The sequence below is a fragment of the Gekko japonicus genome, unplaced genomic scaffold, assembly GCF_001447785.1.
Source record: "Gekko japonicus isolate JY-2015 unplaced genomic scaffold, Gekko_japonicus_V1.1 scaffold674, whole genome shotgun sequence".
NCBI lineage: Eukaryota > Metazoa > Chordata > Lepidosauria > Squamata > Gekkonidae > Gekko > Gekko japonicus.
The window spans coordinates 859,722-881,795 of NW_015172574.1; the positions used below are offsets into that span (position 1 = coordinate 859,722).

General features: G+C 45.1%; 1 protein-coding gene across 1 annotated transcript in view; it reads left to right on the top strand.

Moving 5' to 3' along the window:
- NLRC5 (NLR family, CARD domain containing 5) overlaps positions 1–22,074 on the top strand; it is a gene marked incomplete at its 3' end in the record, with an annotated part of 46,713 nt that overhangs the window by 17,191 nt on the left and 7,448 nt on the right. The window contains exons 6-15 of the mRNA XM_015421392.1: positions 2,095–2,178; positions 2,302–2,385; positions 5,236–5,325; positions 6,491–6,541; positions 9,484–9,546; positions 11,169–11,252; positions 11,351–11,434; positions 12,149–12,238; positions 20,532–20,618; positions 21,345–21,428. Coding sequence (XP_015276878.1) covers positions 2,095–2,178; positions 2,302–2,385; positions 5,236–5,325; positions 6,491–6,541; positions 9,484–9,546; positions 11,169–11,252; positions 11,351–11,434; positions 12,149–12,238; positions 20,532–20,618; positions 21,345–21,428 — 801 coding nt within the window. The remainder of the gene's footprint in view (positions 1–2,094; positions 2,179–2,301; positions 2,386–5,235; positions 5,326–6,490; positions 6,542–9,483; positions 9,547–11,168; positions 11,253–11,350; positions 11,435–12,148; positions 12,239–20,531; positions 20,619–21,344; positions 21,429–22,074) is intronic.

The window sequence follows — 22,074 nt, forward strand, 5'->3', positions numbered from 1 at the left end:
GGGAGGTGGTAGTTCTGCTCTATTCTGCTATGGTCAGGCCTCACCTGGAGTACTGTGTCCAGTTTTGGGCACCACATTTTAGGAAGGATGTTGACAAGCTCGAGCGTGTCCAGAAGAGGGCAACTAGGATGGTGAGAGGGTTGGAATCCAAGTCTTATGAGGAAAGGCTGAAAGAGTTGGGTATGTTTAGCCTGGGAAAGAGAAGGCTTAGAGGGGACATGATTGCAGTCTTCAAGTATTTGAAGGGCTGTCATGTAGAAGATGGAGCAGATCTATTCTCTCTCGCTCCGGATTGCAAGACAAGGGAGTCGTTACCGGCTAAATATCGGGAGAAACTTCCTAACTGTAAGAGTGGTTGAGCAGTGGAAGAGTCTGCCTCGGGAGGTGGTGGATGCTCCTTCACTGGATGTTTTCAAGCGGAGGCTGGACGACCATCTTTCGGGTATGTTGTAGGTATGTAGGGCTATCTTTCAGCTATGCTCCTGCAGAGTGCAAGTGGTTGGACTAGATGACCTGCAAGGTCCCTTCTAACTCTAACATTCTATGATTCTACATCAAGCAGCATAAAATGATGAAGTTGACATGATGCTCAGGCCAGAAGCAGACCACAAACCATTTTAGAGAGAGAACTCCATAGTTTAAAAGCTATTAAACAAGTCTAGCACATGTAAGCTACGAAACAGTTCCAAGCCCACCCATAGAAAACTAGTGTAGTGTAGTGGTTAGAGGAGGCCATGTGACTCCATTGGGCTAGTCACCATCTTTCAGCCTAACATCTTGCAGGGGTTTGGTGAGGATAAAATGGAGGAAGGGAGACGTATCTTTGACATCTTGAGTCATTTGCAGGGAAGGAAGGTTAAAAATGCACCAAACAGACCAGCCCACCTTCCTAAGTGTAGGTTAAATGAATTATGTGCTCTCATGAGCATCTATTGTTATTTAGAGTCAGTAGAATCACTTCTTTACATGAACCCTGAGACGACCATAACAAAACATCTTATCTGTAAAGGTTATGAAACTTGATAACAGGTCGTGAATGCAAATTTTTACAGAATTTACAAAATGTTTTGAAAAGATATCAATACCAAATATGACCTGAAATTTGAAGTTGTTATCATAGCAAGCACTAAAAATGGAAAGAAGAGAGGGGGGGGAATTTAAGTATAGCTGAAAATAGATTATTTATTTATTTAAATTCTTTATATACCTGTCTTTCTCCCAAGCATCTCAGAACCCAGGGAAGACAAATGAGTTGTCATAACAGTCTTAAAGTTCCATTGATAACTTATATTTATTTATTTATTTATTGGATTTATACCCTGCCCTCCCCGCTGAAGCAGGCTCAGGGCAGCTTACATAAAAGTGTTAAAACAATTTAAAACACATAAAATCTAAAATGCAATACATATATATTTCCTGTGTGACGGCAGTCATAATCCCATACTTTCTTAACAGGGGTCAGTTAGTACAGACTTAGGTGATACAAACAATCCCAGGGAGGTTCCAAGTTATCCAGATGTTAAGTGTGGTTGAATGCCTGGCGGAAGAGCTCCGTCTTGCAGGATCTACAGAACTGAAGTAAACTCTGCAGGGCCCTGGTGTCGTCATGGAGCTCGTTTCATCTGCATAGCGCTGCCACAGAAAAGGCTAGATTGCGACAAATTAATTGTATGAATCCAGAAATTATGTAATGTCATCATGATAGTAGCCCTTTAGCTGTTACATTTCCGGTGCTCCTACCTTGCACGTCAGGGAAGAGCATTATGTGCAATGCTCTCAGTAGGCAAGATGGTCATTTTGTGTGAAACGGGCAATATGCATATTTTCCAGCCATACTATACCTGTAACCCAAATTTTTGAGGTTACACATTCATATGGACCAAAACTGCAAAACATACTCATTGACCTTTTCACACAAAATGGCAACTGCACATACCTAGAGGATTATACTAGATGTGTATGAGATAGAAGTGTGAGAAATGTAACAGAAAAAGATCAAAAGGACCAATATTGGCCAGGAATGGAATATTCCTATCACACATGCTCAGTTTTAAGTCAGCCCTTTGACTTCATAATGCCGTTTTGGATTTTCAGGTTAGCAGGTGGAAAAATTACAGTCTCTGGACTTGAAGATCTTCTACGAGCCTTTGCAAACTGCCATCGACTTGAAGACATAAAGTAATTCCATTTGTTTTATATGGGAAAAGAATGGGATGGGAAAGTTGCATGTGGATGTGGGTGGGAACCCTACTTAATTCAATGAATGCTTTAGGGGAAGATTAATCAGTCACTAAATTCTAGCTTGCAGGACAACAAGATGAAGGAACAGGAAATGGTAAAGATTACAGAAATGTTTTCCATGGTGGAAAAGCTAAAGAAAATAGAGTAAGTAATGTATGTTTATTAATGGTACAAAGCACTGTGGTGGCCATCTCAAGACGCCAGTAGGAACTGAGCTGAGAGCCAAAGTAGACATTATGGCAGTCACAGGTCTGACCTGTGGCTACCCTGGCCGTTTTGGCATTTGAAAAGGCATGGGAAGAGGAAACAAGATTGTGTGGTTCTACTGTGCCACCTTGTGGTATTTTTAAATGGCCAAATTCTCCTCTAAGGCCTCCTTTTACACATGCACATCTTACTGCAGATTTTCCGAGCTGTAAGCCTTTAAGCTTGACTTTGGATTCTGTTTCCACTTTACGCACCATTCTTTTTCCTTTGGTGTATTCATAAATAAATCAACATGCAGTTTTTCTAAATCAGGGTGGAATGTCACTTGTGACATGTGGGGGGTGGCATCCAAGGTTTTTTTAAATTTATGCAATTGCCCTTTTGCAGCTGCGCAGTAGTGTCCAGCAAGCACCTTCCATTTAAATAGGCCAGAGACTTCCGCTTTCGTACCTTCATTATATTCAGTTTATCATTTTCATACTAGAAGCCATGCTGAATTAATAAGAATATGATAATCTAAGAACATAAGAACATAAGAGATGCCAATGTTGGATCAGGCCAAAGGCCCATCCAGTCCAACACTCTGTATCACACAGTGGCTAGAAATACCAGTGCCATCAGGAGGTCCACCAGTGGGGCCAGGACATCTTTGCAGCCTTTGTATTTACCTCTTCCTCTGCGACAAGATATGTATTACACCAAGCTCCATGCAGAAGCCACTGTAGAAAGCATTGTCAAGAAAAGCAAACCACAGCTCCCCGCACACACAGTTCTGCGCTGCCTCATCCCGCTGCTGGTTTAAACCCGGTGGCAGGAGAGGTCAGCCCAGCCGGGCTTGCTGTGCATGCATGGAGTTCTGGTTTGCTTTTCTTGACATTTTTTTCCTGTGGTTGTTTCTGCATGGAGCTTGGTGTAATACATATCTTGTCACAGAGGAAGTGGTAAACACAAAGGCTGTAAAGTCTTTTTTTTTACAAGCCTCATGAGTCTAGTGATGATCTCATATCACTCAACTCATGCAGCTTGAAATTTAAAAAAAATGTGGGCGGGAGAGTGGCCTACAAGGGACGGGGACAGGGCAGGGGGGGGAATCCAAGGCAATGTGTGTGCTTTTGACTTACCTTCGACTTGGAAGCGAAGCAAGGGGGAAAAACACCCTCAGAAAACCTGGGCAAACAGCGAACGGGAAGCGAACTGAGTGCTGAAGGGAGGGAAAACAATGCAGCATGGGGGGGTGGGGATCTGACGGGCACGCACAGTGAAAGCGAGGCAGAACGCCCATGCATAAAAGTCCCATAATGGGGTTGGCAGCCATGGGTCCAACCTATGGCTGCCATAATGTCTAGTTTGGCCCTGAGAATAGGAGCAAACAGGAAACGTGAGGAAATCATAACTTTGCTGTGACTCAGACTGTCTTATTGTGCCAAGTGGTCTACTTGTTGACAGCGGACAATGAGCCCTAATTAAAAATTGGCCCTAGCAGGTTTTTTTAAAAAGCACTTTTTTTGCATGCACCTGACATGCCTGTCTGTTCGTGCAAGTACGGTTGAATAGCCACATAATTTAAAAGAAGAAGAATGGGGGAGTAGAAGGTTTTTCTTTAAAATGTGATGGATTGAATCAGAGGGTGATTTCCCACAAGCGCTGCTCCGCGCTCACTCCTCTCTTTTGCCCCGATGGTACGTGTGAATTTCACACAAGCTGCTGCGCGGCCACATTTTGCCCCGCAGCTTCACGCGATTTCCCCTGCGTCTACTCGATCCTCAAAAAACAGGATTGAGTAGACGCGGGGAAAATCGTGCGAAGCTGTGGGGCAAAATGTGGCCGCGCAGCAGCTTGTGTGAAATTGACACGTACCATTGGGGTAAATAGAAGAGTGAGCGCGGAGCAGCACTTGTAGGAAATCACCCAGAGTTTTGTGTTCAGGGGCCTAGGCAGTTTTAGCTCTTCTTTCAATTGAACAGGACTAAGAGAAGCAGCAGCAACTAGGAACATAGGAAACTGAGCCCTTCCATTCCCATTGCATGAGACCCCCCTCCCTTCATAAGAACATAAGAGACACCAATGTTGGATCAGGCCAAAGGCCCATCCAGTCCAACACTCTGTTACACAGTGGCCAAAAATACCAGGTGCCATCAGGAGGTCCACCAGTGGAGCCAGGACATTAGAAGCCTTCCCACTGTTGACCCCCCCAAGCACCAAGAAGACAGAGCATCACTTGCCCCAGAGCCCCTATCTATACCTTGTGGCTAATAGCCACTGATGGACCTCTGCTCCATATGCCTATCTAATTCCCTTTTGAAGCCGTCCATGCTTATAGCTGCCACCACTTCCTGTGGCAGTGAATTCCATGTGTTAATCACTCTTTGGCTGAAGAAGTACTTCCTTTTATCCGTTCTAACCTGACCGCTCAGCAATTTCATTGAGTGCCCATGAGTTCTTGTATTGTGAGAAAGGGAGAAAAGTTCCTCTTTCTCTATCTTCCAGATTTATACATTTTTCAGGTTGCCTGTGTAGTGTTGGCATCATCGCTATAAGTTGGAAGTCACTCTCATTCCTCTGCAAAAAAACAAGCAGTGAGAGTCTTTGTTTCTGGGGAATGCTTGATTAATTAGATAGGAATTAGTGGTAGGAGGGCAATAAAATCTGGCTTTTTATCTGTGCAGCAGTAAGGAGTAAGCATGCGTGCATGCGTGCATTTTCATGTCTGTATGAAAGGATAGGGAACTGTCTTCTTACATGACTTGCTCCAGAACTGTAACTGTTTGCTTGTTGTATCACAACCAGTTTAAGCCACAATCAGATTTCGGAGAACATCGTTCTAGCTTTCTGCCAAGCCGCTGCGGTTTCTCCTAATGTTACTGAGCTGCATATCAGGTACTCTGGGTGTCAAGAATCACGTAAGAATGGATTGTGTCCATTTTCTTTTAAGAGATTGCTTTTTGTAAATTATGGTTTCATTGTTCTGTAAGAAAATTGCTGTTTGTTAGTTCACCTGTTCCCTCTTATCGCTTATAATTTATATATGTATTTATAAAAACATTTATACTCTGCCTTTCCTTGTAGTTCGAGGTGGCTTACAAAACACTTCCCCTTAAAACCAGAATAAAATAACAAACCCCAGATTTCTCCCTCCCCCCTTAAAAGATTCAAACCCCTTCAAAAGCCTTGGCCCTGTCTTCAGGGAGCCCTCTCTTCAGGGAGCCCATCCCATGGAGCAGGAGCCATGATGGAAAAGGCCCTGCCTCTGGTTGATGCCAAATGGGCCACCCTAAGTGGTGAGCAATGTTCCCTCTAAGCTGTGGAGTCTTGTGAGCAAAAATTCTACTTTGTGGGCTACTGGCTTTAAAGTTGTGAGCAAGCGATTTGGCTACTGCATAAATTAGTTTTGCTCTGGAGCCATCCTTCCTGAGCTGAGACAAAAATATGTGAGCCAGAGGCTAAAAAACTGTGAGCTAGCTCACACTAACTCAGTTTAGAGGGAACACTGGTGGTGAGATAGCCAGCAGATGGCCGCCTGATGACCACAGTTGGTCATGGAAAGAGAGGATCCTTCAAATATGTGGGGCCCTGGTTATGATGGGCTTTAGTTGGACAAATGCCTTGTAAAATGGGGATGAGATGGAAAGGAGAACTTCTGTATCTGTAATAGTTCAGGAGGAAATTTTAGCAGATGTAGCTTTTCTCATCCCTTCTTGACAACCTGCCCAAATTATGTGTTCTGCATAACTGTTAAGGGATTTGGGTCCCTGCCCAACTTTGCCAGTAGTCACCCTAAAATCTACCTTTTGGTTACCTGTGTGGCTATTTGAAATTTTATAATCAGTGAATTTGGCTGGGTGGAACACTTGATTTCAATATCAATGTTATATCTAGTATAGCCGGTCTTGTCTTTACTCTGCATTTTTGGAACATAATCAAAATTCTGCAACTTGCATACGTTTTGTTCTGTTTCAGGTTGTGTTTGTTTCTCTAAAACATTTACAGATCATGTTTGTAGTTTCAAACATTAGTTTTCTCACTATTTGCTGCTTGGTTGCAGGAAGAACACTTTAACTATTAATTTTACGGGCCAATCCGTAAGAAGTGGCAGGTGAGTGATTTGTGTATTTACACACGTTAAAGAGTGAGGTGTCAGAGTGGGTGGTAACCTTCAAACTGTGGAGCGGATGCCACTTCTGTATGAGAAAGATTTCCTTCAAGTAAAACAAGATATCAGGGGAAGAGACTCTAGTCCATCCTAATTCCATCTGCATTACTGAACTGAGCCTTTTGCACAGGGGAACACTAAAAAAAAGTGAGCTCCTCTCTCTATACTATTAGCCACGTGTGGCTGTGATCTGCGGATAGCTAAATCCACTGATGGGGGCCACACGGAGGATAAACAGATTTTTCTGCACACTTGGGGGTCTCCTCAGGTGTGCAGAAAAATATGAAACGTTTTTTAAAATACAGTTGTTTTTGTTCTTGTTGTTCAGTCGCACAGTCGAGTCCAACTCTTTGCAACCCTGTGGACCACATCACGCCAGGCCCTCCTGTCTGCCGCTGTCCCCCGAAGTGTGCTCAACTTCATGTTCATTGCATCACTGTCTAACCATCTCCTCTTTTGCTGTCCCCTTCTTCTTTCACCTTCAATTAAAAAAAATACAGGGGTGGGTTTAAATCCCCCCAAAAGTAAAGGAACATTCTCTGCGCTTGCCTTACCTGTTTGGTGGCATCTGGGAGCTGCGGCAGGCTGTCTGGAAGCAGCTTCAGGCCCTCCCCCAGCCATGGATGTCAGGAGCTGCTCCACACTCAGCAGGAGGCACTGGGAGCAGCTCCAGGCTCAGAGAGACTCCCAGACACTGCTGAAGGCAGTTGGTTAGGCTGGACTTGTGAGGGGGGGGAATGGTACCCCCCCTTGTGAGTTTTGTTGGAACCCCACTTGTTTGTAAGCTATAGGGGTTCAGTCCATTTTCCACCTCAAATTTCTGTCTCCTCATTCCCACACCATTCTGAAGAACTGTTCTTTGGGCTGGGATCAGCCCCGTAGCTAACAACTATTTGCTCAGGGGGGGCCATTATATGTCTGTGCGGTACTGCCATGCCATGCTCATACTTCTAAATAATAACTAAATAATAAATACAAGTGTTTTATTGCATATTATAATCCTCACATATGTATTCTCAACAAGGAGGACTATAAATCCTCTGTATTTTAATGTATTTTAGTGTATTTCTTTTTCAGAACAGTATATTAGAATACTGAGTGTATGCAACGGATATTAGGATGTCTGTTGACATAACAGCATTTTTTGGAGGTGGATGTAGTGTTAAGTTCCCTCCATGCCTGACAGGAGAGAATGAAGATTCCCAGTCATTCTTCCATCTGGCTTTAAACAACAGTCCCCAAGCATGTCCCTACAGATTTCACACATACGTTTCTGCTGTCGCCTCCAAAGCACTCCTGCCTGGCAACGTTTTGGCTGCTTCTGGACCCCTGGAACTCAAGTAGCCTTACTTCCGAGAGAACTGGTGCTGGAATGGGTGACCTGTTATGTAGCCCACGGTCCTGCAGAGAAATCTGGGGGACAAGGATTCCACTCAGCTGTAGCCCACAAGTCCCAGAAGGTCCCCTCCGCAGCATTGCGAGAGACGTGCCGATATGCTTGGTGGCCTCTACAGAAGCTGCTGCCTCCACTACCCCCATTACCCACCACTGACCCCGCCAGCACCGCCGGCCTCAGAAGGGCAGCGAGGGGGGGGGGAGAAAGGCCAACCCCAAGCCTGCCCCACACGACCTGTCCCCAAGGTGACGAGGAGGAGAGGCGCCCCCTGGCTGGTCTCCAGTGGCAGAGGCCGAGCAGGGGGAGAGAGCAGGGTGCCGCCTCCTCCTTATGGGAGCCTGGCCAGTTGTGGCAGGGAGGCAGGCAGGCAGGCGCCCAGGAGGGAGGTGCTGTGGGCGTCCCTGCTCAGCAGCCCTCCCCTCCCGGCAGCAGCAAGGATGGCCGGGGCAGCAGCAGGCAGTGTGGAGTCACTGGCTGCTGGGCTGAGGGCAGTGACAGCGGGGGGGAGGGGGAGCCGAGGATTGGGGAGGGGCCTGTTAAAAATTGCGGGCCGGCGGGCCCCGCGGTAGCTACAGGCCTGGCTGGGATTAAAATTTGAGACAAGCTGTAAGGATGGGAGCTGTTGTGTGAGGCAGCTGTGTGAGGCCTGATTCAGAGCAGAGTGCATGAGAGAAGGTGCTTATGCCTTATCTCTGCACCATTTCCCCAACCTTAAATAGGCCCTGCCTTAGATTGCTATTTGTGCTATTGAAGGCAACATGTGTACTGATGGGGGTACATCTAGGTTTCCTCAGTGGGGCAAATGGTGGTCCCTTGGGGGCTGTTTCCAGATGAGAAAACAGTACGAGGGGGAAGGCATAAGCCCCCTTTCCCCATGCTCTCTGGTCCTGATCCAAATCAAGGCCTGAATGTGCCTGGGAATGAAGTTCCCAGTGTGGAACTTGCAACACATGTCTGACCCCTTTTAAAGCTGTTTATTCCTGTGGCCTTTACTACATCCTCTGGCAGTAAATTCCACATTTTAATCCCTCTCTGTGTAGAGTAGTATTTCCTTTTGTCCATCCCAAACCTGCTGCCCATCAGCGTCATTGGATGCCCTTGAATTTTAGTATTTTGTGAGAGGGAGAAAAAGTTCTCTTTGTCAACTCTCTCTATCATGTCCCTCTTTAGTCATTTCTTTTCTAAACTGAAAAGTCCCAGACCCTTCAGCCTTTCCTCATGAGGAAGGTACTCCACCGCCACCTCATTTCTTCAGCATGACTCGAGCACATGTTTACTCAGTCAGTGTCCTTTATTCGAGCACATGTTTACTCAGCACATGTTTACTCAAGCACATGTTTACTCAGTCAGTGTGCTAAATTTTTCACATATGATATGCTTTATCATATGTGGAAAATGCAAAATATTTGCCACATATAGCATTATTGCCATCATTAAGTGACATAGTGGAATGTCAAGACCATAAAAATAAAGACACTATTGATTCCAGGTCACGATGCTTGGGGACAAATGAAGACGAAACTGCTCCTCAAGCCCAGACTTTAAAATTACGGTAAACATTTATTTAGATTTGTGTTAACTGCTATATTCTGTTGTAACCTAAAATTATATTTTTTTGTTTGCTTATTTAACTCTCTGGTTCAAAAGATCAGCTGGTTGTTAAGAGGCATATTATTTAAAGCAGGTTCGCTGAACTAACTCTTGCCCTGGGCACAAAAGCCGAACTATTGATTCCCTTGGTTCAGTTATGCTAACTTAAGGCTTTCCTTTCATGCTAGACTATCCAAGTTTTCTTTTTCCTTACTAGAAAGGGAAATTATTATGATTGTTGTAATGTACTGTGTTGTAATCCTGCCTGACCCCTGGTTGTGGCATCTCATAGAAGCATGGAATCATAGAATCATAGAATTGGAAGGGATCTCCAGGGTCATCTAGTCCAACCCCCTGCACAATGCAGGAAATTCACAAATACCTCACCCTCCACATAGCTTTCTTTCTCTCATTTTCCAGCCTCACCTGCAGTATCAAAATAAAACTGTTATGTAAACATGAGAAAGCAGAGAATAACTTGACATTTCAGCTGATACTGGGGGGAAACATGTCACCATTAAAGGATAGATCTATGACCACTTTCCCAAGTGAAGGAATGAGTGAGAAATGTATCCTTTTAATCTTTGACCCCTATTCCACAAGCAGTCAAGATGTGGAAAATGTCCAGCAAAGCTACTGTGAATCCGGTGTGGCTAAGGACATCATTCTCCCTTAGACATTCTGAAGGACTAAAAGTGTAATCCTACATAGAAAGATACCTTTTAAGCCTGGACTCCAAATGGATTTAGAATTTAGAGTTTCCAACCTCCAGGTGGGGCCTAGGGTTCTCCTGAAATTACAGCTGATCCCCAGACTACAGAGATCAGTTCCCCTGGGAAAAAAATGCCAGTTTTGGAAGGCAAACTCCATGAGGTACCATAAATTCTAGGTGAAACCCCACCCCAAAATCTCCCCTTCACATGCACTGCCCCCAAATCTCCAGGAATTTCCCAGGCTGGAGTTAGCAACCTTACTTAGAATGATGTAACTTTGCTTAGGATTTCACTGTAATTCTTTCCCAATGAAGGCAGTTTCTACAAGATGAGGGGTGGGGTGGGAAGGAGGGCCCCATATCTGAATGTGGGGCCACTTCTCCACATATGTGGTCTGAACCACTCAAACAACACAGCTTCTCCCTAGATAGCTGTACTCCAACTGTGGTAGAAAGACGCACACACCTGATTCACCTTTCTTGGTGAAGACTCTTTTCTGACTTCCCAGGGTCCTTCCCCCACTCTAGGGTTGCCAATTTCCAGGTGGGGCCTGGTGACCTCCCAGAATTACAACTAATCTCCAAACAACAGAGATCAGTTTCCCTGGAGAAAGCTGCTGCTTTGGAGGATGGACTGTATGGCATTATACCCTCTAGAGGTCCTCCCACTCCCCAAAGTGCACCCCCAAATATCCAAGAAATTCCCAAGTGGGAGTTGGCAATTCTACCCCACTCCCCCAGGGGGACCCAGCTGGGCAATGCCTGACAGTCTGTCCCCACAAAAACTCTTCTCCCCATGAATCTTTAGCCCTACTAGTCTTGTTAAATTATTAATCTTTATTTCCCTGTTTCTTGATGTATATCGCCCACAGACTTCAGGACTGCCTCCTGTCTCCCCGACACGCTACACAGATTGCCTGCATACTCAAGCTCTGTTCCCACCTGTCTGAAATCGAGTGAGTGCTCTTCCTCCCCCCATTTGTTTAGGTAACTGACTGGTGGTAGAGGGCAGAAATGTGGATTGGCCATGTTACTCATCTGGAAAACATGTCAGTTTGTCAGGTAACAATCTTGGAGATGAGGGATGCAAAGAGCTGGTGAAGACACTGCCCAAAATGTCAATTTCTGGCCTGTTGAAGTAAGAATTTTCCTCATTATTTGTTTTGGGACTCGTGCATGCCCATTCTCTGCTTTATTTGTCTTCCTAGGAATCTTTACACACTCAAACAATTTGCAATTGCAAATTCTTTGCAGGTTCAAAATGTTATCATTTCTTGCAACCTGCTCATTGATTGTGTGATGGTATCTTAATTTGTAATCCATTTACAGATGGTTAACTGGAAGGTTTTTTTATCATACTTGTAATCCACCTTGGATTATATAAATGAATGAAAATAATGATAATAATAAAATGATTTATGCAAAACAACAAAATATATGCAAAGCTGTTTTCTCTTATTTAAACCTAGCCTACCTCTCCTAGCTACATGGAGTAAATGGAGGAGGGGAGAGCCAGGGATGCCCCTAGAGCAGCTTGGACAAAATGCAGGATGAAAACCAAATTAAATAAGGAAATTGCCTTACCCTCACTCTTGTGATTGGTCTTCCTACTCCAGAAATGCCTACAAGGTCTCAGGCAGAGAGAGGCTTTTCCCGTCCCCTGTGACTTGAAATCCAGGAGACTGAACCTGCAACCTTTTGTATGCAGTGCCAGAGCTTTGCCATCGAGCTATGGCCTCTTTCTTAATGCTGTTAAGATTTCCAACAACTTCATGATCCTTGTTACAGTGATATATACACATGTGTTTTTAATGAAGGTAACTTGTCTATATCTGGATTGGTTCCCTTACAGTTTAAATAACAACCAGTTGTCTCTGAAGAGCATTTTCTGTCTCCTGCATTCAATGGCGATATGTCCAAATATCAAGAAGCTTGAAGTCAGGTAAGCCTCAGTTTCATAGAATCATAGAATCATAGGGCTGGAAGGTATCTCCAGGGTCATCTAGTCCAACCCCCTGCACAATGCAGGAAAATAACAAATACCTCCCTCCTCACACCCCCAGTGATTGCTGTTCCATGCCCAGAATATGACAAAAAACCTCCAGGATCTCCAGCCAAACTGGCCTGGGGGAAAATTGCTTCCTGACTTCAAAGTGGCGGTCAGCATTTCCCTGGGCGTGTAAGAAAGGGCCACAAGAATTAAGCACTGATGCAACCTTTCCTGCCCTCCCTCTTGTGATCTGCCTAAGTTCACAGAATCAGCATTGCTGTCAGATGGCTGTCTAGACTCTGTTTGGAAACCTCCAAAGAAGGAGCGCCCACCACCTCCCAAGGAAGCCTGTTCCACTGAGGAACTGCTCTAACTGTCAGGAAGTTCTTCTTAATGTTTAGCCGAAAACTCTTTTGATTTAATTTCAACCCATTGGTTCTGGTCTGACCTTCTAGGGCAACAGAAAACAACAACACACCATCCTCTATATGACAGCCCTTCATGTTTGACCAAGAAACTGCCCTTCTCTCTTAAGCACCCTTGTATTTTTTCCCCACTTCGTCATGGTGTGCCCTGGAATGTCAAAGCAGAGGTTAAACTAAAGGAGGCAGTGTGGCGCATTGGGAATGGGGCAACTGCTCTCTTCATTTCATTCCTACCCAGAACTCTCCTCCTGGCTCATCTCTTGCATAGGGTTGCAAGCTCCAAGTTGGAAAATACCTGGACTTTTTGGGGGTGGAGCCTGAGAAGGGTGGGGTTTGGGGAGGGACTTCAGTGGGGTATAATGCCCATAGAGTCCACCCTCCAAAGCAGCCATTTTTTCCTGGGGGAACTGATAATGGTAGTCTGGAGATCAATTGTAATAGCAGGAGATCTCCAGGTGCCACCTGGTAGTTGGCAACCCTATATATCAGTCAAAGATGCAGTGTGGGCAACCCAAAAATATATATGGCCCCGTTCACACACTGAATTTGCCGCGGGAGAGCCACGAATGCTGGGCGGATATGCAGGGCGTGATCACACAGCAACATCCGGCAAGCGTAGCGCACCCGTGGCGTGCCGCCGAAGCTGAGCAATTAAAAAGTATCTCAACAAATGTACTAGCAAATGGTTTGCTATGGGCTGCCGACGGAATCGTTCTGTGTGATTGTGCCGGCGTGCGACTTTCCCCCGGCTGTCCTCCTTGACGCGCACACACTGACGGATGAAACCGCAGTGTGCCGCCATTGCATCTGATCACGTTCTGGCGGGTCTAATTGCACCAGCGCAAAGAGCCACACCTCCCCCCCCACGCATTATCTGGCCTGTGTGACCGGGGCCATATATTGATTTTATACCAGATTAATTGGGTGGGTTACCTCCGAAAAAAAGTCCTGGGAAATGTCATATAGTGAGGGAGCTGGAGTACTTCCGGGCAGAGATCCTTTTTCATAGGACTACAGTTCCCAGGATTCTTTGGGTGGAGGAAATATTTATCATCACAAACAATTCCTTTAATGGCATTTCACATAAGTGAGCATATCTGAGAGATAAAAATTCAAATTCTCGATAAAATTCTATTTCTGTTAAAAATTACCCTGCTTTAAGCATTTACAAAGTTTTACTACGTATAGAAACAGCAGCGAGTAAAAACTTTGCCACAAGTTCAATTATGTTTTCCTCAGTGTTATTTAACAGGAATAATAGTTTGTTCGGCCTAGAAAAATCCAACACACTATCCAAAGTTGATGATAGAATACGTTGCCTAATAGCAGAATAATAACAACAGGGAATGTTTATCAAACCAATTAAAATCCAGGGTGTAGATGTAACCTTGACAAGATCAAAGTGCCAGCAATAATTCTTAGCTAGCCATGCAGCATGAACAACCCCTGTGCTGGTTTTACAAAGATGTAAATATTATTTATGCAATGCAAGTTACTTTGCTGACAAACTAAAACTGTCTGATAACATGGACACTCCTATGGGGAAACAGGATAATTTCTATTACATTGGGCCATGTGTGACTATTTGGTTTAGCTAAGGAGGCTGAGATTACACTGCTTTGGCTGCGGTCACACGGAGCAGTAAGCACGCAAGAGGGACTGAAGAGAGGCGGAGTTTCCGGGCGCGATCTCACAGCAACATCTGGGGAGCGTAGAGCTCCCATGGCTGATCCGTGGCTACCGGCCGAAGACGCACAGTAAAAAACTAGTACCTCCGAGGTACTAGTTTCTGGGAACTGCGCAGCAAGGGCGGGCGCCTGATCGCGCCCCTGCCGGACTCCCGTGGCATCCGGCGCCCGCCGGGTGGTCCCCCCCATGCCTCTAGAAGCGGCCAACAGCCCGTGTGCACAAAGGCGCGCGGCGTTAGGGTCGAGGGAGGGCCATGGGGGGGCTGCAATGGGGGCGAGCGGCAGCGGCCAGGCAGAGAGCGGGCTGCATGTCCCGGGGGGAGGGGGACCTCGCCGGGACCTCATCGGTTCGTCTGATCCTGCTGCCACGAGGTATTTTGCCCCGGGGCTAATAGCCACGCCCCCCCCCCGCAGTTTCCTGCCCGTGTGACCGCAGCCTTTGAACAATTCATACATGGGGAATTGGGAGTGGTTTCTCTTCTGCTTCCAGCATTCGTTACTATTAGAGTCAGCATTCCTCTGTCCCTGCAAGTTGTTTCCAGTTGACCATTCTGCCCTGTTTAATCTTAATTATCCTGTATCATGTAATTAAAATTAAGTATGGTAAATATTCATTAGAGAATAGAAGCTGCACTGTGTTGGAAGTCAAAGACTGTATGCTATCTCTTTGCCTCTGCATTTGGAGGGGCTACAATAGAGCTGGAAAGATAGAGAGGTCAGGACACACAAAGCATCCTTTCCTTCTGCTGATAACTATTCTTTTGAAGTAGAATGGTACTCTTAGGGATGGCTTCCTCCACTTCTGTTCTGACACCTCTCGCAGCCATTGCCAGTTCTCTCCATGTTGGCATCCTGGATGCAGGACATGCTTCCCTGCATCTGCATCCATCCTAGCTAGTTAGATTAGGCTAGCTAGATAAAGACTATCCTGTCTTTACTGTCTCCTGTCTAAGATGGAGTTTTATAAATAAAGGAACTCATTTTAGTTTGCAAATATAAAAGAGGCTCCATGTAACTTTGTTCTTATCAGCACACACACACACGCTGGAGAAGCTTCACTGCATGGTAAGCCTTGTGTACTCTGCTGACTTATTAATGGTTCCTGTCTATACCAAACCAGAGAATCATAGCATATTGCACACTTTAAAGAACCTTGGAAATGTTTGGTCTACTGATAATCTGTTAATTTGAATTGCCTCTGTGCAAGCAGGGGCAAGTCTTCCTTAAGATAAAGCCTATGAGGTTTGTTGTTTTAAGAAATGAAAGGATATCCTTTACAGCTACAGAAGACCATACTGTGATAGGAAAGGTGAGATAAGCTAACTCACTATCTAACAAGGAGAGATGGAGAGTGCATGTTGTCCTTGCAGGTAAGAGAGAGTGGGGGCAGCTGGCAGGACAGAAGTCCCTAAGATTAGCATTCTGTGTACAAAAGAGATAACCACAGAAGAGGAAGACACAGAGAGACAGATTTGACCAGTCCATTTTGCTAGTTCTACTGTGCCTTGCCCTCCACCCAGTACTAGTGTGTTTGTGGCAAGCATCTGCATCAATCTTCTCTTCCATCCTAATCTGTGTTAAAACATAATGACTGCAGTTCCAACATCCCCTGATGAACACCACCTAAAACAGGGGTCCCCAGCTGTCATGGTTTGGGTGACACCCCACCTGGGCCGTGACACCAGCCTTTTTGAAACTGTGAGCACCTTTGGAATTCTGTCATTGCATGGTGGGTGTGTCCAGAAAATGGCCACCATGAGAGGTAGAGCCAGCCACAAAATGTCTGCCACAGGAGGCTGACCCACACACACAGAGGAAGCTGAAGTGTAGGAGATAAGAGGAATTTTAAAAAAAAAACCTTGGAAAGAAGAGTGGGAGAGAATAAAACCAAAACCAAGGTGGTAGCTGCCACTGAAACAATATTATTTTAGTCTGGTCAGGCAATCAGATCTCCAGTTGCCAATCAGAAGCCTAGTTGGACAACAGCTCCCACCTGGCCACACCCACTTTCTAAAAACAATTGGTGGGTGCCAGGAAAAAGTGCGTGGGGGTGCCGTTGTGTACATGGGTGACCCATTGTGGACCCCATATAAAGGGAAGGAGGAGATCTGTCAGGATGTTTAATCAAGGCTGAGGCTGTGTGTGCAGAGGAGGAGAAGTTAGGATATTGCTCACTGGCCCTGCCCCCTGACTGCATCCAGCCTCTGTACATTCTCAGTGATGCCTATGACCTGTGCTTATAAACTGCTATGGAGAGTCTCTGGCTGCACCCAGCCTGCATTCAAAGCTTAAATGTAGAGAGGTGTGCATGCATGGGCCTCTATTAGGAGAGCCAGTTTGGTGTAGTGGTTAAGTGTGCGGACTCTAATCTGGGAGAACCAGGTTTGATTCCCCCACTCCTCCACTTGCACTTGGCTGGATGACCTTGGGCAAGCCATAGTTCTGATAAGAGCTGTTCTTGAAAAAGAGCAGTTTCGGTCAAGCGCTCTCTCAGCCCCACCTACCTCTCAGGGTGTCTGTTGGGGGGAGGGGAAGGGAACGGAGCTTGTAAGCCGCTCTGAGGTACCTTTGGGTAGTGAAGGGCGGGGTATAAATCCAATCTCTTCTTCTTCTTCTCTTCTTCTAGCGTTGCCAGCTCTGGGTTGGGAAATACCTGGAGATTTCGGGAGTGGAGCCTGGGGAGGGGAGGGACCTCAGTAGGGTATAATGCTGTAGAGTCTACCCTCCAAAGCAGCCATTTTCTCCAGCGGAATTGATCTTGGTCATTTGGAGATCAATTGTAAGAGCAGGAGATCTCCAGGTGATACCTGGAGGTTGGCAACCATAGCCTCTGTGCAAATGACACCTTTAATGCATGGAAGTTGGACACAGTGAAGGGTTGGTATCAGTGGGCACCTTCCTTCCCCACAAGCATCTCATCCCTCATAGAACTTCTGCATGGAGCTAGGGACGGAAACGATCCTTCAATTCCAGCCGTTGGTTGGAAACGCATATGTAGTGTTTGTGCCAGTTTTGCCATTAAATCCAGTTTGATGTTATACAAAATCCTTCTCTCTTTTCTCTAGTCTTCATCAGAAAACTGCAGTATTGACACTGGATAATAGAGTGGCTCCTGGTGCCTCTTGTTCCAGGTACAGCGAGTTGATTAAAATGTGTTTTCCTTCCCCTCATTCTGTGGCAACATGCCTCTGACATGTCAAATAACTGAGGAGATGTGAACGAGATTTAAAAAAAAAAAACTCTTTTGCAGCCGGATTTAGGAGGGCAGCCGTGTTGGTCTGAAGCAGCAGAACAAAGTTTGAGTCCAGTGGCACCTTTAAGACCAACAAAGTTTTATCCAGGTCAATGTTCCCTCTAAGCTGTGGAGTCCTGTGAGCAAAAATTCTACTTTGTGAGCTACTGCCATTAAAGTTGTGAGTAGGTGATTTGGCTACTGCATAAATTAGTTTGCTCTGGAGCCCTCCTTCCTGAGCTGAGACAAAAATGTGTGAACCGGAAGCTAAAAAACTGTGAGCTAGCTCACACTAACTCAGCTTAGAGGGAACACTGTCCAGGCTGTAAGCTTTTGTATGCAAAGCACACTTCCTCAGACAGTCTTTTGCAACCAGCCTGCTTGGTAAACAAAATATATTTACCTTGAAAAGAAACATTTGGAATTCACTGCAGCCGCAAAATACAACAGACCTCTTCATTTGAAAAAAAAAATTCTCTTTGCATTTTGGAAGCAGGGATCTGAAATATAATACATTCATTTCCTCAGTTTCTACTAAATTAAGAATTACATTCCAAATGGTCTGTACTAATCTCCTGGTGTTTGCTTGTGTTGCATCTGTACTATGTGGTGGTGGGCGTCATGGGTGCAATCCAGCCACAGTTCCTCGGAGGACAGGGAAGCTGAACAGCCGTGTATCAGAATCCTTTTGCCACCTTTTCTATGCTTGCGTACCCTGCTGCTTTAAAAAGCTCCCTGAGCACTTTGCTCTGAAGAAGGCAGTATTTCATCTCTAGACAAACAGAATTTTCTTTCTGAACACATTTAAGGTAGTTCAGTATCCTCCTAGGTTTTCTCTCAGCCAGCATGTTCATATCCCCTTTGAATTTTAACTTACAAAAAACAACAAAGGGTGAAGTCTGCAGCCTCCGGCCAGTTTGGTATAGTAGTTAAGAGCACGGACTTTAATCTGGGAGAACCGGGTTTGATTCCCCACTCCTCCACATGCAGCTGCTGGGGTGACCTTGGGTCAGTCATAAGTTCTTTCAGAGCTGTTCTCTCAAGGACAATTCTCAAGAGAGCTCTCTCAGCCTTGACTAAGTCACAGGGTGTCTGCTGTGGGGCAGGGAAGGGAAAGGAGATTGTAAGCCGCTCTGAGACGCCTTCAGGTGGTGAAGGGCAGGGTATAAGTCCAATCTCTTCTTCTTAAGGCATGGTGGATAGGGGTAGGCTTGCCTATCTGATCACCATAGAATCATAGAATTAGAAGGGGCCATAGAGGCCATCTAATCCAGCCCCCTGCTCAATGCAGGATCAGCCTAAAGCATCCCTGACAAGTCTTCATCCAGTCGCTGCTTGAAGACTGCCAGTGAGGGGGAGCTCACCACCTCCCTAGGCACCTGATTCCACTGTGGAACTACCCTTACTGTAAAAAATTCTTTCCTAATACCCTTCAGTCCTGTTCAATAGCCAGCATGCAGGAGATTCTGGTACCTTCAATAGCTGGTCTCTTTATTGCTTCCAATTGGGAGAAAATACTTACAAATGGAGACTACACATATACATACTAGAGGACTGCAACCAACACACACCCTGAATTTTACTTCACATTTTGACTTAATTGGGGACTTGAAGCAGCTTATATTATTCTCCTCTCCTCCTTTTTATCCTCACAACAACCCTGTGAGATAGTTTAGGCTGAGAGCATGTGACTTGCCCAAGATCACCCTATAAACTTTCAGGGAAGGGGGGGATTCGAACCTGGGTCTCTCAGATCCTAGTCTGACCTTCTAACTGCTACACCCTGATGGCTTTCACACATAACAAGACCTAAGTGAAGCCCCTGCCATACAGACCTTAAGGAAGGAGAAACTAGGTCTTGAGGGCTTAAAGATATACACACATATGTACATCACATAGGCGTACTTAATATTCTCAGCAGTAGATTCTCCATTCTTTGTCTAAATACAAGAACAAAAACCTTTTTAGGACCAACCAAAGTGTCACAAAACAGGGTGTCAACTTTTCAGGTTCTTCAAAATTCTGTATCAGGCTGGATGTTACAAAAATAAGGTGTGTGTGTGGGGGGGAAGAAACAGGTCATGGACATCCTCTAAGTCTTTTTTTGGGGGGGATTTTGCTTTGAACCAATGTGGTTGCCTGCAACCTCTTTCCATCCATCTTCTGGGTCCCATTTCTGAAACTGCTTTACATGTGCCTTGCCCACTCACTGGTGTTTTGTGCAAGTCATCATCTTTTAACTGTGTATTTTATTGTCATTAATATGCCTTTATATGCATATACTTTAAATTTTACCCTACAAAAATTATGGGCCTTTTAATAACAGTTGTGGAACTGCCTCAGGAGTGGGGAAGAGTGAATGGATGTTGATTTTGGCACTAGCCAATAGGCACTAATCCTTTCCAGTTTCCCCAGGATTTTAGTAACTATGCAGAACTGCTTTTTTCAGAGCTTTCTCTGGGATAGAAAAAAAATGTAGGTTTATTTTCAGGAAAATGAAATCATTTTCCAATCATCTGCATCACATTTAAAACATTAGACCTGTTTCCACGCTCCACGAGGGGCTTTCAAGGCTGTAAATTGACTGGTTGTCTTATTAATTAACCGTTCTCATTCGTATGTGCTGTTGTTCGTGCTACTCTAGATATTTGTGTGTATTTAAGTCTCAATTAATTTTTACTTTTAAGTTACCTTGGGATTCTGGCTTTTGGACCAGAATAGCTGGACATAGGATTGACAGATGAATTGCTACATGAGCATTAAATTTTGGCATATCTATTGAATATAATCAGTAATGGCACCAGGTTTTTTTGCCACTGCTGTTCAGTTATGCCCCATTGTATATTTGATTCTTTCCCCCTCCACCATTGAGTAATGCTTTTCATTTGACATTGCTGCAGGAGTTGCTCTTTGAATGATGATAGGTTCAGAACTGAAAGGTTCAGCACTGATGAAGGACAGATGTTGGCAACATCAAGGAAAATATGGTACATGGACATCAATTGTTTGCTAAGAGACCAGTGAGGCTCTTTAAAAAATAGCTTGTTTTATCTTAAAGGCATTGTAAAGCCCCAAAGATCTTGGATTGTGGCAGCAGCAGGAACTGGGTACCTTGATCTCCATGCCAAAGGTTAGGCTAGTTTGCAATTTAGCAAAGTTTGGGATCAATCTGTATTGTTCCTATTCAATTTAATGCCTGATCTCAGAAGCTAAACAGGGTCAGCCTTTGGATGGGAGACCACCCAAGAAGTCCAGGTTTGCTACCCAGAGGCAGGAGATGCCAAAACGCCTCTGTTCGCCTTTTGCCTTGAAAACCCTACGGGGTCACCATGAACTAGCTGAGGCTTAATGGCACTTTCCATTGCCACCAATTCATTTGTATTATTTTGTTAATGGCCCTGATCATGCTAATGGACAGATGGGATATTGATCGAATAAATCAATAAATTCTAAATATGTGGATGAAATAAAATTGAAATTGGGAAACATAGAACTATCTGAGGAGGTCCAAAAATGGAGGAAAATAATTTAGCATGTTATGTTTAAGCAAGAAACCTGCAATCCTGGAGAAACTGAGGGATGGGGGAAGATTTGGCAGGTGGCTAAGATAGGAGTGGGGAATGAACTTAATTTAATTTGGGCTTTAAAAATGCCCCTCAGAAGTTTTTTTATATTACACCTCAGGGATTAAATTGGTCTTCCTTTGGTCTTAGCTTGACAGGCAACTTTTTTCTTGACGAAGATCTGAACAACCTGTGCTTGGCGCTGAGAAAGTGTTGCAGTGTAACGGAGTTGGAGTAAGTTTTCCTTGTTTCTTTCCTTGAAGTTAAATCTAACATGTTGTGTGTGTGTGTACTAATCTGCAGAGCACAATGTTAGCAGGCATGCAAAGCTGCAGTGGGAGGGAAGTTGCCTTCCTTATGTACAACTCTGCTTGTGCAGCTTAGGATCCAAGCCTGTGCATAACAGGAGAGTTGGATCCTGCGTATGACTATGTTTTGGATGTAAAATATCGACAGCATTTGTACAATACTGTGTATTCAGCTCTGTGCCCAGAGACCAGTGGAACTCATTCTGTGGCTTGCTGAGAGCAGCATTTACAGTGATCATCACCGCAAAGAGCCACATGACTGCTGTATATCCTGTGGGCCATCCCACCAAATGCACACAGCCGCTCAGGCAAGAGGCAGTTTGTCATGGCTTCCAGAGGAGAGCAAGCTGGTCATGGAGTAAGCCCACCTCCACCCTGCTGTGGCCAGCTTGCTCTTTTCCTGGGCTTAGAGTGCAGAGGCTGCAGAGAAGCATGAGGGGCTGTTGGACAGGATGTGGGCCTTTTCCTTCCATCCCTGGCATGGGGCTCACTGTTCAGGGAGGCTCACGGCTTACCAGTCCTCCATTCCCCATGGTGGTGGCTGTTTCAAGGTGGGCACTGCCTGCCAAACA